Source organism: Clarias gariepinus, chromosome 9 (assembly GCF_024256425.1).
Source record: "Clarias gariepinus isolate MV-2021 ecotype Netherlands chromosome 9, CGAR_prim_01v2, whole genome shotgun sequence".
Taxonomy (NCBI): domain Eukaryota; kingdom Metazoa; phylum Chordata; class Actinopteri; order Siluriformes; family Clariidae; genus Clarias; species Clarias gariepinus.
In genome coordinates, this window is record NC_071108.1 from 8,486,081 (window position 1) to 8,503,420 (window position 17,340).

General features: G+C 39.8%; 1 protein-coding gene across 4 annotated transcripts in view; it reads left to right on the top strand.

The window, feature by feature from the left end:
* The window catches only part of LOC128529788 (tight junction protein ZO-2), a 59,169-nt gene that overhangs the window by 18,375 nt on the left and 23,454 nt on the right, over nucleotides 1-17,340 (top strand). For 2 of the 4 annotated variants that reach the window (XM_053503309.1, XM_053503310.1), the window contains exons 2-3: nucleotides 14,212-14,265; nucleotides 17,145-17,269. In XM_053503309.1, coding sequence (XP_053359284.1) covers nucleotides 14,212-14,265; nucleotides 17,145-17,269 — 179 coding nt within the window. Of the gene's footprint in view, nucleotides 1-4,430; nucleotides 4,526-12,327; nucleotides 13,184-14,211; nucleotides 14,266-17,144; nucleotides 17,270-17,340 lie in introns of those variants that run through there. The other 2 variants (XM_053503308.1, XM_053503311.1) reach the window with 2 other exon arrangements.

Here is a 17,340-nt window from a genome sequence, read left to right on the forward strand (position 1 = left end):
AAGCTCGCTTTGCTTGGTGAGCAAAAAGAATTGATATAAAATTTTAACTCATGTCTGGTGACTACAGGAGTATGTTAAATAGGCATGCCTTTTAATCCGATTTAATGGATGTGTTTTGTCCATTCTGCACATTTTAGTGTACTTTATCTCTCCTGTATTTATTCTGCTTTGTAACGAAATGCTTTTCAATTTGTGAATCCTTTGTATTTCTGTATTTTCTCCATAATCTGCCTATTCTTTCCCACAAGCCAGATTCCCTTTATCATACAACAGCCACCGACTGGGGAGGGTGAGGGCAATCAGGTAAAGCCAATCAGTTGCATCTTTTTAAATGCAGTGTTATACAGTACATGTATAGGGTAAGACATTTGAAGGAAAGCGCTATCCTCCCTCTTCTTTATACATGAGTACAGAAACATGGACGGGTAGTGTTATTGGCATTAGTAGAGGTCAGGGGTCATACATTGCTTCTAGAGAGCATGGGCAATTTTCCTCTCTTGGATAGCTGTGCCATAATTTTTTAGTAGGGAATACCTTTCTGTTGGTTAAATATGTCCAGTATATGTAATCTAAGCCTTAAATCTTTATCCGTATAGAATGATTCGAATTATTTAGCCATTTTTTTTTTACAGAAGCATTCAGTTGAACTCTAACTAGCACACACACACACACACATCTGGACAGTCATGGGGTCATGAATGAGTCCTATGTCATCATCTGTGAGTGAGGTCAGACACAATGACTCACCCTGACCAGGAACTTTGCATTACAGGGAAATAGGGCCTATTATATTTATGCATGAGTGTGTGTGTGTGTGTGTGTTTTCAGTTTCTGGGAAAAAGACAATTAGGGGAGTGTGTATTTTTTTGAATACAGGGCGTGTGAGTCGGGTGGGGTTGTGGACTTGAAATATTTAGGTGTACACCATAAAAAAATCATCTGTGTGCAGTTTCTAGTCAATCACATCCATTTGATTTCCTTCTTCTGAAGCGGATTGACATTTTGCTCCCTATAGCATGCGCATTAGCCCGCTAATTAAAAGCCTCTAGAATAAATTAAATGAGATTTTGTGGCAGATACTTCATTTCCTGATTAGTCCTCATGGCAGTGTGATTCAGCCCTGATGCAGGAAGTCAGGAAGTCATCAGTTGCCCCAGACTTCTGTTTGTATCCCAGTGCTGAAATGTGTTAAAGGGACATGAGCAGTTTTTAGATTTACATTCTATTCAAACAAGAACTTTGAACTTTGAATTGAACTAAGGTCATAAAACAATCATATCTGTAGCTTGGAAGTAATGCTACATTGTAATAAGTGTGATGTGTGATTAATAACAACTGATGCACACATAAACACACCCGTAAACACCACTTTATCTACTATATCAGTACCAGATTCTGACCTCTCCGTGTCCCTTTTGGCACGCGTGCATTCCAGGCAATGTGGTGCTGGCAGTGACATAAATGGGTGTTTGTTGCCTTACGGCTAATTTTCAGTGCTCTCTTGGTTGGATGGTGAGCTGATTTTTACACAACACTACACTTACTCAAAGCATTTAACCGTTATTCTTCATTGGACACATAAAATGCTACTTTTATGCTACTTGACCTCTCACCCCACATTGTGTATGTGCAATGTTGTAGATTTATTTATTGATTTTTGGTTTTATAAAGAAGCTTATGATTAAATGCTTTGACTATTTGCAGTTCAAAGGATTGTTTAGTAATATATCATCAACTGAAAGGATCTTTAAAAGGAGTGTAGATCAGTAAGCATTTGTGTGACTGCTGTTCAGTCTTTCATTTGTTGCACTATGCTTTCTTATCTCAACTGATAAGAAACCCCAAGCTTGGGAAAGAAACTATCCTTTTTCTTTTTTTTTTTGAGTAGAGGAAGCATTATGTTTTTGTATCTAAGATTCTCACTGGTGCCCTTATCTCAAAAATGTGTTGTTTGATGTTTGTAGGGTTTATATGATGTTATCACCGTAACCAGCAGATAAACCCATTCGATTTAAAAATTGATCCAAACAGGGTCAAGGTCACAGCAAGTTCGAATGTCTGAAATAGTTTTCTTCAATAGCTTCCGTTCTATTTGACGTATATTTTAAAGATATTCTCTCATATGAATTAATACCAAGAAGAACTAGACTTGGTGTCCCTTTTGACATGCTTGAGTTCTGCTTGTTTTTTTTTTTTTCCAAAGGGTCCAAAGTCCAAAGGGACCCTGTCCAGTCATCCTTTTTGACGGGAAGTTGGAATAATACTCTTATATGAAGTTTGACTAGTCCCACCCACTCCTATGGGAAGTTTGACTAGCCCTATCTACTTCTATAAAAAGTTTGATTAATCCCTCCATGTCTAGTACAAGGTTTTTTCTAATCCCTCCTTTTTTTACAGAAAACATAACTAATTACTCACAAAGGAATTCCCACTATCTCTTGTAGAAAGTTTACCTAGCCCCACCCACTCGTATAGAAAGTATGACTAATCCCACCCACTATAAGACAGAGTTTGACTAGCCCCGCCTGCCCCTATATAAAGTTTGACTAATCCCTCCCACTATCTGTAGAAAGTTTGACTAATTTTTCCCAGTCTGACTAATCCCTCCCACTCTCTGTGGACAATTTGACTAACCACCCCCACTATGTGTGGAAAATTTGACCAATCCCTATCATTACCCATGGGAAATCTGACTAATCCATCCCACTCTTTGTGAAAATTTTTTACTAAGTCCTTCCACTCTCTGAGGGAAGTTTTACTAAGGTTTTTTTTTTAACCCCCCGCCCCAATCCAATGGGCGATTTAACTAATCCCTCCCACTCCAGTGGAAAATTTGACTAATCCCTTCCGCTATCTGTAAGAAGTCCGACTAATTTCTCCCAGTCCTGCAGAAGGTTTGTTTAATTCCCCCCAATCCAGTGGAAAATTTGACTAATCCCTTCCGCTTTCTGTGGAAAATTTGACTAACCACTCCCACTATGTGAAAATTTTGACTAACCCCTCCCATTGCCCATGGAAAATGTGACTAACCCCTCCCACTCTTTGTGGAAAATTTTACAACTACTCCCAGTATCTGTTAAATTTTTGACTAATCCCTCCCACTGTTCTTGAAAAATTTAACTAATCCCTCCCACTCTCTAAGGAAAGTTTTACTAATTTCTCTCAGTTCTGCAGGAGGTTTTTTAATTCCCCAATCCAGCGGGAAATTTGACTTACCCCTCCCACTTTCTGTGGAAAATGTAGAATTTGACTAACCACTCCCACTATGTGTGGAAAATTTGACTACTCTTTTTAAATTTTAAAGGGATCACGTTAATATTGCCAGATTTTAAAGGGATCACGTTAATATTGCCAGATTTTAAAGGGATCACGTTAATATTGCCAGATTTTAAAGGGATCACGTTAATATTGCCAGGTTTTAAAGGGATCACGCCTAATCCAACCTGCCAATAAGCTGAACATGAGTGTCTACAACGAAGTAAAACCATGCGCACCAGTCATTGAGAGATACAGTATTTGCCCTCATGTGCATCAGATTCCTGAACCCAGTTTATCATCCATCTGTTTGTGTCATTCAGGACAGTTCAGGATTCAATGAAATCCCAGTAATATTGCTTCTGTAAGGATTTATTACACGTGGTATAGACTGGTTGTTAAAAAGAGCAAAAATCTTGAGTGCAACTCTAAGAATAGATGATTTTTTTGAGACACCAGCAGATGAAATGCTGGTGTCTCGCCCAAACAATATTTCGTCCGCATTCTTTATTTCTGTTCTAAATAGTGACAGCTACTGTAAAAGCTTTAAAACAGCGGGACACTTTAAAGAGTAGGTGCAATGTGGAAATATTAGAGTGTACAGTAGTGTAATGCAGATAACGGCATCTACATACGGCATCTACTGCAGATCAGTGGGAGATAGAGTGTAGGGAGAGAGAGAGGGACAGAGAGAAAATGTGTGAATTGTGTATGTCTGTGTGAGCCTGAGTAAGTGAAGACATGTGTGTGTGTTTGTGTACAAGTATGTAGGCCATTATTGTATTTAGATTACATAACAGTCGGGAGCAGAAAGAGGAGAGGGAGAGACGGATGCCGATCGGAGATAAGAGTCCTCTCCACGCTGTGTGCGTGCGGGTGGGTTTGTGTGTGTGAGTGTGTGCGTTTGTGTGAGTCAGGCCAGCAGCCGACAGACGGCTGAGCTTGGCTCTCGGACCAAGCCATGAAAACGGCGCTGTGCCGAAAGTGGGCGCGCGCCGTCCGATCACTCAGGACTCGCCAAGGCTCTGTGAGTTTTATTTTTAGCCTCCCCGCCTCCCTCCTTCCCTCCCTCTCCTTGCCGATCTCACCCTCCCTTTCTTCCTCCCTCCTCCCTCTCCCGTCTATCTCGAGCTCCGGATCGGCTCCGCCACAGCTCCTAATGAGATTGGAGCACGGGCGGCCATGGGGAGAGATGAACGTGGACTGGCTGCCATGGAACTGCTGCGTGTGTTTACGGAGAGCCACGGGCGGCCGGAGAGTGCGTGTGGAGGTGCGGGCCGACAGCCGGCCGCTCAGAGACGACTCCATCATCCTCTATGCCCCCAGTCGGGCGCCACCATGCCTGTTCAGACTGGTGGGGGCGTAGAGAAACAGAGAGAGAGAGAGAGAGATCAAGAGAGAGAGAGAGAGAGAGAATCGCGTGCTCCATCCTCCGGGGATGATAAAACCCTCCTCAGGCAGCGTCTCCTCCTCTCCCCTCCCCCTCATAGCAAGTTGATTTGTGCGGAAAGTGCTTTTTGATGTGCTAGTCAATGCCGCTCTGGAGTTTGCCACGAGTGTCTGTGTGTCGGGTTACGTGTGCATTGGAAAAGTAAAAGAAGGCAAAGAGATTGCTTGTTTAACCGCTGTTAAACTTAGTTGCGTTGTTCTGCATGCAGCTTCTGGTTGTTTGCCGTGTTGGAATGGAAACCGGGCCGCGAGTGAGGACAGAAATGACTCAAGCATGTGTGTATATTGCGGGAGTCCTGTGGGAGAGATCAATGTGTGTGTAGCATGGAGCAGCAGTCATGGTGATGATGCTGGAATACAAAATGAGCTTGACTTTATGCATGTCAGAGTGTGCGTATACAGTATGTGTATGTGTGTAGACTCCTGTCGCATAGCGCACAGTCAGATTCTTCCTCTGCCGTGATGCTCTGTATATGTGTGTGTGTATGTGTGTGTGTATGTGTGTCTGTGTGTGTGTGTGTAGGATTTGAACTCTGACACTGTAATACTCTGCCTCTGCAGCTCCTGTACTCTGGCTCTGCCATCCATCAGTGTCGCGTGTGTGTGTGCGTGTGTGTGCGTGTAGTGTACTTTATACAGTGAGTTTGAACTGAAACTCTGCACCGCACTGCTGTGTGTCTCTGTAACGTGACTGTACTCTCACTGCCATTCAGGTGCTGCAGTTGTGTAAAGTGATTCCAAGCGCGAGTCTCCATGTTGTGTCTGTATGATCAGTGTATAAAAGCGTTCGCTCACTGCTCCACTTTGCAGACAGATTTACTTTATTACAATTAAGGATGCAATGATAATATCATGGCAGTCATAAATAAATCTTGTCCTGTGTGTATTGTACCTGTGTGTGCTGATGCAGATGTTGATGCAGATGCAGGCAAAGATTTGCCAAGCAGTATAGTGAAGAAGGGTATACACTGAGATCAGGGTCGTTCCTTATACTGTATTTGTGGCCTTTTGGTTATTATATTGGTTATGGGGCATGCACTTTTTGTGGTCACTTTAATAGGAACACCTGTACACCGGGTCATTTATGCAGCAATGTGATCTGCTCCTGTTGTAATCCATCCGTCTCAAGATTTGGTTTGTTGTGCATTTTGGGGGTGCTTAACAACTTATCACTGACATAACTCTTACTCACTGTGGTTTTTGTTTTTCTCACCATTCTGTCTGAGAAATACTTAAATCGACCTATCTAAAACCATCAATAACGCCATGGTTAAAGTTAAAGATACTGTGGTTTTCGATTCTGATGTTCAGTGTGAGCATTATCTGTTATCTGTAGTTCTTTATGTATGCCTGCATAATTTCACACATTGTGCTGCTGCCACATGGCTGATTAGATAACTGCAGAAACAGGCAGGTGTTTATTCTATTCCTATGAAAAAAATTAATTGCACCTTTATTCCATTCTGTTAGGAAGCATAGGGACACGATCAAACATAGCAAGATGGAAATTAAAGGCACAAAATTATCTCTCATATCTGCAAATTTAGCAGTTTATGCTCAGCACTTTGTTTAAGGATGGACAACGTTGTCCTTTGTGGTTCCTCATCAACAAACTGTACTTTTTTGTTTCTCAGTGAGTTCTGGAGTTTATAGTTGCTGGAATGTTACTGATAACAGGACCGTTTTGTGGACCAGATTAAATGTAACTATAAATAGATAAAAAATACAATGTGTTTTAAAACCCTAGTTCATATCACACAGTCACATTGTAGATTACACTGATCAGACATAACATTTTGACTGCAGGTGATGTGGGTAATATTAATTATCTTATTGCTGTTTCACCTGGAGTTGGGACGAGATCTATTAGGCAGCAAGGGAACATTTTTGTCCCTGAAGTTGATTTGTTGGAAGTAGAAAAAAATGGGCAAGCGTAAGGATTTGAGCGACTTTGACAAAGGACAAATTTTGATAGCTAGACGACTGGGTTGGAGCAATTCCAAAACTCCATGTCTTATGGGATGTTCCCAGTCTGTTGTGGTCAGGACCAACCAAAAGTGGTCCAAGGAAGGAAAACCATTTAACCGACAATAGGGTCAACAGGCTCAGTGATGCACGTACGGAGTGATGGTTGGCACGTGTAGTTAGATCCAACAGAAGAGCCACTGTAGATCAAATTGCTGGTCCTAATGGAAAGGCGACAGTGCGTGACATTTCGTTGTTTATGGAGCTGTGTAGTCACATTTTATCGCATCAGCGTCCATGTACAGTACAGTTACGTTGTGATCTTTTATCAGGAAGATCTCAATCGCATTAAAAAACATGGTCGGTGTTAACAAAGCTACTGAATAATGTTATTATAAAACACAGGTAAATGAAATAAAAAGTTCATTAACGTGAAAAAGTTTTAAGTAGGAAATTGAGCTCTTGTATTTACTTTTTAAATGCTTTGTTTTGTTATGGCTGATGTACGATGTCCTGTGCAGTGACAAGAGTGGCAAAAAAATGCCATGTTTTTATATACCGTATAACGAAAACAATTGAAAATGTTTCATTAAAAATATGAAATTGTTCTCTTCAAGGATTTAAAAGGTATAACAAATATTAGGAATGACCCTGATCCCAGTAAATCCTGTATATATTGGCTGGTATGTTGCAGTATATTGCACTGCATTTCCATTGCGTAAGAGCAGGGAAGCAGGTGTTTCCAGCCCCGATTCCCTCATGTGGAAGGTGAATTTTTAGCTTTCCCAGCTGTATATATGTGTGTGTGTGTGTGTGTTTGTGTGTTGTAGCTTTTTTTATGGCCTTACACTAGCCTTGACATGTTATTTATGTGATGTTTGCTGAGAGATCCATGTTTACTGCTTGATCAGCATCAACACCCGCATGCTCTCACTCTTCCTTCAGTCTCACAGCTTTTCCACTAACGCTGACAAAGAGCTGCTCTGGTTGTACTTCAGGTGTGTGGTTAGTTATGACTAGAGCCATGGGTGATAGCAGCTGTAATGGGTGTGTGTATGAGTGGGTGAGAACGTTTCAGGTTTCTAGGTTGCTTGCTATGCACAGTTTGATAGGAAAAATTATAACAGATTTAGGATTTTTTTTTTTTTTTTTTTTGCAAGAAGTATTGCACACTGACAAAGAGAATTTTGTGCATGATATCTTAGAGACACAAGGGGGTAAAAAAACAAAAGCCCTAAATATTTTGTCAAAATTGTTTAGGTCATATGAGTGTAAATTTTTTTGTGATTTTGCAAAAAGCTGTAACTACATCTGCCATGGTTTTGTCACAGTATATAATGTATATACTGTATTTACTATATATATATATTTATATATATATATATATATATATATATATATATATATATATATCCAATCTTTATGCTCTTGAGCAAAGAGATGCCTTTTCTCTTGATTACTTTCACTAAGTGGTTTTCTTATGGCCGCACAGCTGTTTAGACCTAATCCTGTGAGTTCTCATCACATGGTGTGTGTGTGTGTGTGTGTGTGTGTGTGTGTGCGTATGGAAATGCTCTTACTTTCACTATTAAACACAGCTATGACTTTTACTGTTGATTTTTTTTTTTTACCATGAAACTTCACCAAGCGTTTAAGTGATCTCCATGCACAGTGGCGGACTGGGACAGTAATTCAGGCCGGGAATTTGACTCCACTCCCAGGCCACCTCTGCTGCTGCAGTCACCACCACCCTATTCATGTAATCTACTGGACTGATAAACTTGTAGGCTAACCCTATTATTGTAACAGGTAGACTACCAGATGCAATATAAATGAATAAAAAATAGCCCTTAACAACTCACTAGGAATACACCATTTATACTACCAAACCAATGACAAATAGAAAATTGGCTTTTTAAAAGAGATAATAAGAGACACATGTTTGAAATATTTACATTTTATGTATTTTCAGTGCTCAAAACTCTAGTATATCAAATGCATCAGAAACACAAACACAAATAAACTTAACAAAACCTATGACAGCGTAAGTAACAGATAACAATGTTTACTCAATTATGGCATTATGTAGAACAGACCAGTAAGAGTAAACAGTAAGTAATTAGCACTACTAGTACACCAGTAGGCGTTTGAATTGGGTGATACTTAATAAAACTTGATACTTAAAAAAAAATCTAAATCCTTAGACTGTGGACAGGCAAAATAATCAAAAGAGATATAAAGGCTTTCACTGAATCCTTCTCTCTCTCTCACTCTGCACATCTAGTTGCTCTGCAATTTTTGAACGATTTAGTCAGATATTAGGCAGTGCGTCGCTGACATGTGATGTGGGAGTGTAATTTTCCCTCCTGATCTTCTAATCTTCCCCTCCCTTTCCATTGCCAGATTCGTAAATTGAGAGATTGGTTAATTAATTCGTAGTTATACACCAGCCTATCACATGCCAGGCTGATCGTCTGCACAGCGGCAGCCGGCAGGCCAGAACGACCGTCAGGCCACCGGGAAATGTCCCGGTCCTCCCGATGGCCAGTCCGCCCCTGTCCATGCATGATTTTTTACTTTGCGATCACATTTCTTCCACAAAGTTGACAGTTCAGCACCATCCTTCCAGGATTTGATGTGTTGAAGGCTTCTCAGCCCAGTTCCAGTAATTTAAAATTTAAAAAACATTCAAGTATGCATTTTAGTATCAATATTATGTTAAATAAAACTAATAAAAGTGAAAGATACACAATACAATTCCACAAAAAAATTAGCGCTGACCAGTACAGAGTCCTATGATAAAGTAAAAAAAAAAAAAACAGGTTTGTTGTAATACAATATGAATGCAATAAGTATTGACATTACACACTGCTTGGCTGCAGCCATATTACAGGTCATACAGTATTCAGTACTAATACAATACAGTGTTTTTTTTTTTGTTTTGTTTTTTTAAATCAACAGAGAAAAAAAATAGCCAGAATTGCAGATAGTGTGTGGTTTTCAGTTTTGTGTGTTGGTGTCAGTCCAGTCCCTAGATGTTGTGGAGTCTGATGGATTGTGGAAATAAACTGTTACACAGTATGACAGTGTGGATCGAATGTTTCGGTTGCCAGATGGCAGGAAAATATTATCATAATGTGCACTTTGGCACTTTGTTGCACCAAACCAGTGTAAGTGATGGCAGGAGCAAGAGAAAAAAGAGAAGTGTTAATTTAGAGGGTAAACAGAAGGTTACAATACAGTTTTCCACATTTTTGTTAGTTTTGTTAAGTATACATTGATCAGCCAATACATTACAACATAAATCATTATGCCCAGTATTGTCTAGGTTCCCCTTGTGCCACCTGGGAAGCTCTGGTCCTTTGGGGCGTGACTCCACAAGACCTCTGGGGGGTGTATCGTGGTCTCTGGCAGTGGATCCTGTGGATCAGACGTTTTTTTTAAGAGCATCCCATGTGTATTTGATCAGATTGGGATCTGGAAAGTTTGGAGACCCAGTCAGCGGCCTTGAGCTCATTGCCTGCCGGACACAGTGCGCAGGAGGCTGTGATGCACAGGGTGTTCTGGTTCCTTTCTGTCATGGTCAGCATTGGCTCTTTTTATGGGATCAGACAAGACAGGGTAACTTTTGGTCCCCACACTTAGTAATGAACCTTGGATACCCATGATCCTGTCATCTGGTTTACTGAAATATACAATTGATAATCAGCATTAATGTATTAATGTTCTGTAATATTAACATTATGACTGATTTTTGTATGTCATTATGTTACACACCAATCACTGATGTCCTATTTCACACAATGTATCATACAGTATACACTTAGCGACACATACCTGTAGTACATTAATGCTGGGGTAATGCTGCCACTAGCAGTGTGTTAACGTCATTTGTCTTGGTTTTTACCATTTTCCAAAAGTCTATTAAACACATGTAGTTTGCTCACCGCAGCCGCTGTCTTGCACTGCAAGTAGTTTCACTTTACTGATCAGGTGACCGAAAGGAGTGGTGTGATTAGATTTTGAGGACACGTTGGGAACTTGAAACGGGATTTTTAGGATTTTATGATGCCTAAAACATGGAAGTTCAAGGATTCTAAAAGAAGGATATGTAGTGGATTTTAAATGAAACATCATTGTAATCTGAATGACATTTTGCAGTGTGCTGCTGTCACATTATCGGCTTTATGGATAGCTCCGTGAACATGCAGGTGTACGCTATGACGTGTATATCGGACCATTGTATTGTTAAAAATTAGGAAGCAACAAGAACACCAGTCAGCAAGTGAGTTAAAAGCCACACACGTGTTTTAGTGAGCGCTGCAGGGATCCTAGCAGCCTGAGCGTCATGCTGAAGGCCAGAGTCCTGACCTTATTCTGATTACTTTCCTTAAGTGAGACCTGAGAGCTGTGCTCTTGGGCACCGGGGTTTCTGGGTTACGTCTCAATATGCTGTGTGTAGAGAAAGAGAGAGAGAGAAACAACATATGAAGTACAAACTTTTGACACAAGCTGAGCCATTTAAAAAAACAAAACAAAAAAAAAATAATATGTCTTTTGAGACACCACATTAAAAATGGTCAACCATACAGATTAGTCCATATGGTTCTTTTTCTCTAAATCACTGCATTAGGTATGAGAAGTATTTAAAGTTTTATATTAAAACACAATATAGCATAAAAGCATCGCATATTTATGCTTTAATAAATGCATAATTTATACTTTAGAGCCTTTTAATATTAATTCTGAGGGTGAGTGTGTTTTAGAAATGGAATCCCAAATCTGAAGTTTATTATCTAAAACTTTGCATATCTAAAAGTTTCTATATATAAAATATATATATATATATATGTGTTAATTCCCACAGGGTTTCCCTCTAGAACATTGTGGTAATCCGGTGTATTCTTGCCGCACTTAAAAGGAGGGGGCTTATTACATAACCAATTGTGTCACATGCTCAGTTCTGAGAAAAGGTTTGTTTGTTCGTTCCAGATAAAGAAGCTAAGATATATTAAAATCTATAAATATTTCCTTTAAGATTATTTACTGGGTAACCTTTATTTCTTTCTTCTGATGCATAGGTTGAATGTACGACGATTGGTTGGGGTTTGTGATGCTTAAGGGAATTGTGGAATGATAGCAGAGTAGTTGAGATCTTGTGGAATGTTGGTGTTGGAGTGGTGTTTGGTAAAATCATGGCGTGATTATGCTTAATGCCTTAATTGAATTTGAGATGATGACTATAAAGTTTGAACGAGTTTTGAGATGATGTCCATGGAGTTTGAGGAAGTTCTGAGATGATGTATATGGAATTTGAGGAAGTTCTGAAATGATGTCTATGCAGTTTGAGGAAGTTGTAGAGTTTGTATGTAGAAGTTCAGACATGATGTATGTGGAAATATCTGTGGAGTGTTTTGTTTAGGGGATTAATTTATACACATACTGAAATTCAGTATAATGTTGATTGAAAGACAAAATTTGGTATCATGACCAGACTAGTGGTCTGATTGCAGGTTTGATCGTAGACACGAAGCCGGTGCGTTCCCTATCCGATAATTTTTTTCCCTCGTTCTAAAAAAAAATTGCGTACACATGAAACCACTGAAAACAGTGTAGTATATATGCCAGACCAGTATGGGGCGCTGTAATTCTGCCATAGAGATAAACTATACACGGAGAAGAAGACTTTGAGCATGCGCATAACCTTGCGCGCTGTATACGAACCAAAATGGTGTTGTCCATTATCGCTTGTTGCTCATAACAGTTTCATAGAAGCAATAGATTTTGCTGTAATAAAGCTAGTAGGCTTTGTAGCAACACGAACACAATCATGTGGTCCGCCATTATTATTGTTGCTGTCATGTGTGACGCAGCCGACACGTGATGTGATGACATCATCGTTTCACAAAATATACGGATTGGCCGTACACATGAAACCGCAAGGGTGGCGTTTTCAGATTTATCCACTTTGGGACCCGGTTTCAAAAAATAGCGGTTTCAGTCTCCTAAAACGCCGGATCCGTGTGGACGAAACGCCAATACGATAAAAAATGTATACGTATACAGCGAAACGCGTCTCCGTGTGGACAGGCCCAGAGATCATGTTTTAGGTGTGGGTTTGATTGTGGAGATAGAGATTTGCGGTTTTACTGGGTTTATAATTGTCTGCCGGGTCATCAAATTGACACAGATGTCTGACTGTTTATCTGGATACATTCACACCCTCGAGCCGCGCATGTGCGTGTGTATGTTGTGTGTATGGATAGTTTTTGATTTGAGAACTGTAGTTTTGTTCACAGAGGACACAAGGGCAGCAGTACAGTCAAATGAGTTCACATGGAATCATTGTAGAGTGTTCCGTCTCTCTTTCTCTCTCTATCTCTGCCTCTATCTCTCTTTATCTCTCTTTCTCTCTGTACCACATTGATTCCATTAAATACATAAAAATGTCCATAAACTATTTGTAAAACAAGGAGACAGCAGGACCATCCACCCGACTGTACCGCTACCAATAGTACATCACTTTTCCTTTCATCTGCACTGCTTTGTTTAATATAGTACAATATTTAACAAGTGCCCTGTTTGAGTAATATCAAATTATTTCTATATAAAGAAGAATTTATATAAATAGAAAAATGCTGGAATTTTGCTGTTTTTGTTATTTCAATCTCGTTTCAATATTTGATTCTCAGTGAAACCATAACTAGGAAGTAAAAGTACAGTGCTGATATGAGCATAGTAAAAATGTCTGTTTGATATATCATATAAAAATCATATCCTTGTTACACATAAACCGAGAGGACCAATCAATCACTCTCGTAGTGCTCAAAGGCCTTTATCTTTAATAATTAAATCTACATTCTAATACTAAACTTGTGTGTTTGGTTCTGGGGCCTTTCCCGTGGTTTGTGTCTTATGTTAGTCTATAGAATTGTTAACCCGTGTCTACCATTTTTTTCTTACTAGGGTCTAGTCTGTACTACATGTACTGTATCTACCAGTTAGTTATAAAGCAGCTTCAATGATAAGCTTCAATGATAAGATTGTTATTCCTTTGTGACACCCATTATAGGTATAAATATTGTTCAAATTAGAGTTCTATAAAATAAGTGAGATGGTAATATCCTGGACTGGTAAATGCAAACAGGATAAAGGATTGAACAAAGATCTATAGTATCCAGATCCATTATGTCCAGATTTTTTTGATCTATCTATTTTTTAGATCGATGTATCTATAATATGATAATATTAGTTCTAAAAATGCTAAAGTAGTGGGACAAAACAACAAAACATTTACCTTTTAATTTAACAGTGATAGATTATAGTTATATTAAATCTGTTTAGTATTTCTTGCTAAATAAGTTACTAAACAAAATCTTTGTGGAGTAAAAAAATGTCACAATGAGACCAAAGCAGCTGGTCCAGCTTAATGCACCTACACCTTATGTGCTGTCACTCATGTATTCACAACCATACTACTCAAATAATATTCTGTTTGATAAAACATTAAGGTGATATTAATATGTTTATGTTTCTCCACAGACCTCAGGAATGGAGGAGACGGTGTGGGAGCAGTACACTGTGACTCTACAGCGGGTATGTCCTTACGTCCATTCGGTTATCTAAGCCTCACCATGCTTTATTTTTGTATATTTCGTCTACTCCGTTTCCTCAGTTGTAAATCTCTTATCAGTTTACATGTCCTGCAGACATGGTGAGAGTTTCTGCTTTCCTCTTCCTGGCTGTCTCAGAGATTCAGCTCCATTTGTGCGTCCTCTCACCACACAGGAAAAGCTCCTCTCATCTTCATGAGCATGAGAAATCACCCAGCTAGCCAATAGCTTTTCCAAACACATACACACACACACACTCACAGAGACACATGCAAATACATCCATTTCCTGGCAGACTATTTCCTGCTATCTTCATGTATAGTATATAGAGGAAGTGGTTAAGCGTGTTGACATGTGCAGCGGGTGTGCCACATCAAGAGGGATTTTGTTGACCAGTGCATGGGGAGGAAGCAGTCACAGGATGTAGTTTGACGTTGGTGAGGTTCGGACCGAGCAGGAAGCTGGCAGAGTTCACAGTGATTTCCCACGGCAGCTTTTAAAACCCCTATTTATCTGACCAATCAATAGTCTGCACTTACCATGGTGTTGCTGGACTGCCAAATTCTGCTCCTCTAAAACCAACTCTACACTTGCTCTCATTTAATTGACCTATGAAAAATTTGTCTCCTTCCATACTGTAAACACATACATAAATGCCTTGATCAAGGACATGATGGAGGAACAATCGGGTGCTCTATAACCACAGCTACTTGGGTACTTTGCTGTGGAGCAAAGTTTGGACTTATATCAGTAGCTTAGTTAAATAGATAATTTTCTGATTTAACACTTCTACTAAGTTTATTCAGCATTCATTCATGTTTAGTAACCAGGGTTGTGTTGAATCAGGAGATTAGGCCAGGACCTGGGTTTAATACCTTGGATGAAATGCCAGTCCATTGCAGGGCGTTTTTTAGAAACTTTTTTGGGAGGTGGGTGGAAACTTGAATATCCATATAATAAAAGAGATATGCCGAGAACATGCAGAATGCAAACAAGAAAACATGGAAGGGTGAGAAGGAGACACTTGCTGTCCCAGCATGCCACCCTTAATTAAATCATGGGTGCTACTGCAAGGAAACTGCCAAACAGTACTGGACCATGATTCTTTAGGAGAAGAGTGGTATATGTACAGTATGCTTGGCCTCTCAGTAGCCCATGAGAGCCCAGACCGATTTCTCCTTTAAGGGACATTATGAGGGCTATAACACAGACCAAATAGACAACATTTTAAAGGAAGTCATTTGGCATTTTCCCCTGACGACTTTTAAGGGTTAAAAGCTGTATGTGACATATGTTTTTTTATTTCGTTCAGTCAGAGCAGGTAAATATAAAATATAAACCATTATAATTGTTAAATAGTATAAAACTTATTTTCAGTAACAAAAAAAAAAAAGCCTTTTAAAATTATCTTAGGGACTCCATAAGTTAGGCCTTGTTCACACGGGCGTTAAGTTTTTGGATAAACGAACGTGCTCTGAACGTCCTAGACGTTTATGTTGCGTTTTGTTGTGGCGCTTGATTGACTTCTACACCGGCGTTCGTTTGTCTCTGTCTAACGTCAGCCTGCAGCCCAAATTGTTTGTGTGTTACCCTGTGGGGGCAGTGTGTCGGGAACTGGATATGAAAGCCCGCCGCTACTGGGTTAACTCTCTGACTGCACAAAGGATAAAAGGATAAAGCATAAAGGATGTTTTTTTATTGTGATTTATTAAGAAATGCTTCGCTTTCCGCGTAAGTTTTTCAACAATTAAATTTTTTTATTTTGCCCTTTTCCGCATTTCCCTATGTATAGCATGTAGGATCATGGGATATATCCGGTTCTCTGAAGCGTAAAATAAACGCGAAGAAAATGAACTATAAGCGGTTTCCTTGCGTTCGTTGGGTTTTGAAGCTGCATGCAACGTTTTTTTTTAATGCCGTATAAACGCGCAGCCGGACAAACGCACGTCACCAAAGCCCGTGTGAACACTCTCATTGACTCCTACATGTAGAAAACACTCGTCGCTTGATCCGCGCTCACCGGACGCTACGAACGCAAGAAAAACGCTCTATTTTAACGCCCGTGTGAACAAGGCCTTAATTTCGAAGATAAAGCCGAATAAGGAACTTTCCTAAACATATTTAAACAGTTTGTGACACCTGTGTCACTGTGGGCTCTTATAGGCTACCTGGTTTAAAACTTAAATTTCAAAGCAATAAAATCCCAGCGTTCTCTTCAACATCAATGTACAAGGATTTCTTCCCTGAGCGAATATTTTGTTGCTGGTTGTTTAAATACGAGGAAAACTTTCATTCAAAATCATGAACCTCATATTTACCCACTGACATTTTGTACACAAGAGCATTGAATTTTCTAGCTACTGTAAAAGGTCTAACACGATTGCACTATTTACCGTCCTCCAAATCTCCCCGTCATGTTTTCTGTGACCTAATTAAGCTTGGAGAGATAAGTTTGGGTCTGGCTGAGACTAATAGACAGTCATTATGCTGTATTTTCCAGCGTACAGCTCTAAAATTATACCACAATTAGCTTGCTGTAGGAAAGAGGCTGTTTGTTAGAAGCAAGGCAGTGATTGAACGCAGGCCAGAGCTGGATTTTTTATCGATGCCACCTTGCTGTGGGTTTAAACAGGAGATTAATGCAGCTGATGTGTCCAGATATTGCCTAAAGCATAAATCTTGTCTGCTTGACCATCACACTGCCTAACTGCCCCACCATTTCTGTTTATTAGAACTGTAACGTCTTCCTTTCTCACTGTCTTAATATCTGTGATCTAGCACTTGATCGGGGGTAGGGACATTAGGAGAGCTTTAAACCTGAGAGCAATTTTCTTCTCCTCATATTTCCTCTCTGTCTCTCAGGACTCCAAGATGGGGTTTGGAATTGCTGTGTCTGGTGGCAGAGACAATCCCAACGTAGACAGCGGTGAGACATCCATCATCGTGTCCGATGTCCTGCAGGGAGGCCCGGCTGATGGCTTACTGTTGTACGTCACCTTCTCACTCTTTCTTTTACACATTAGTAACATTAGTCTTACCTTTTAGACCTGGGCAACTT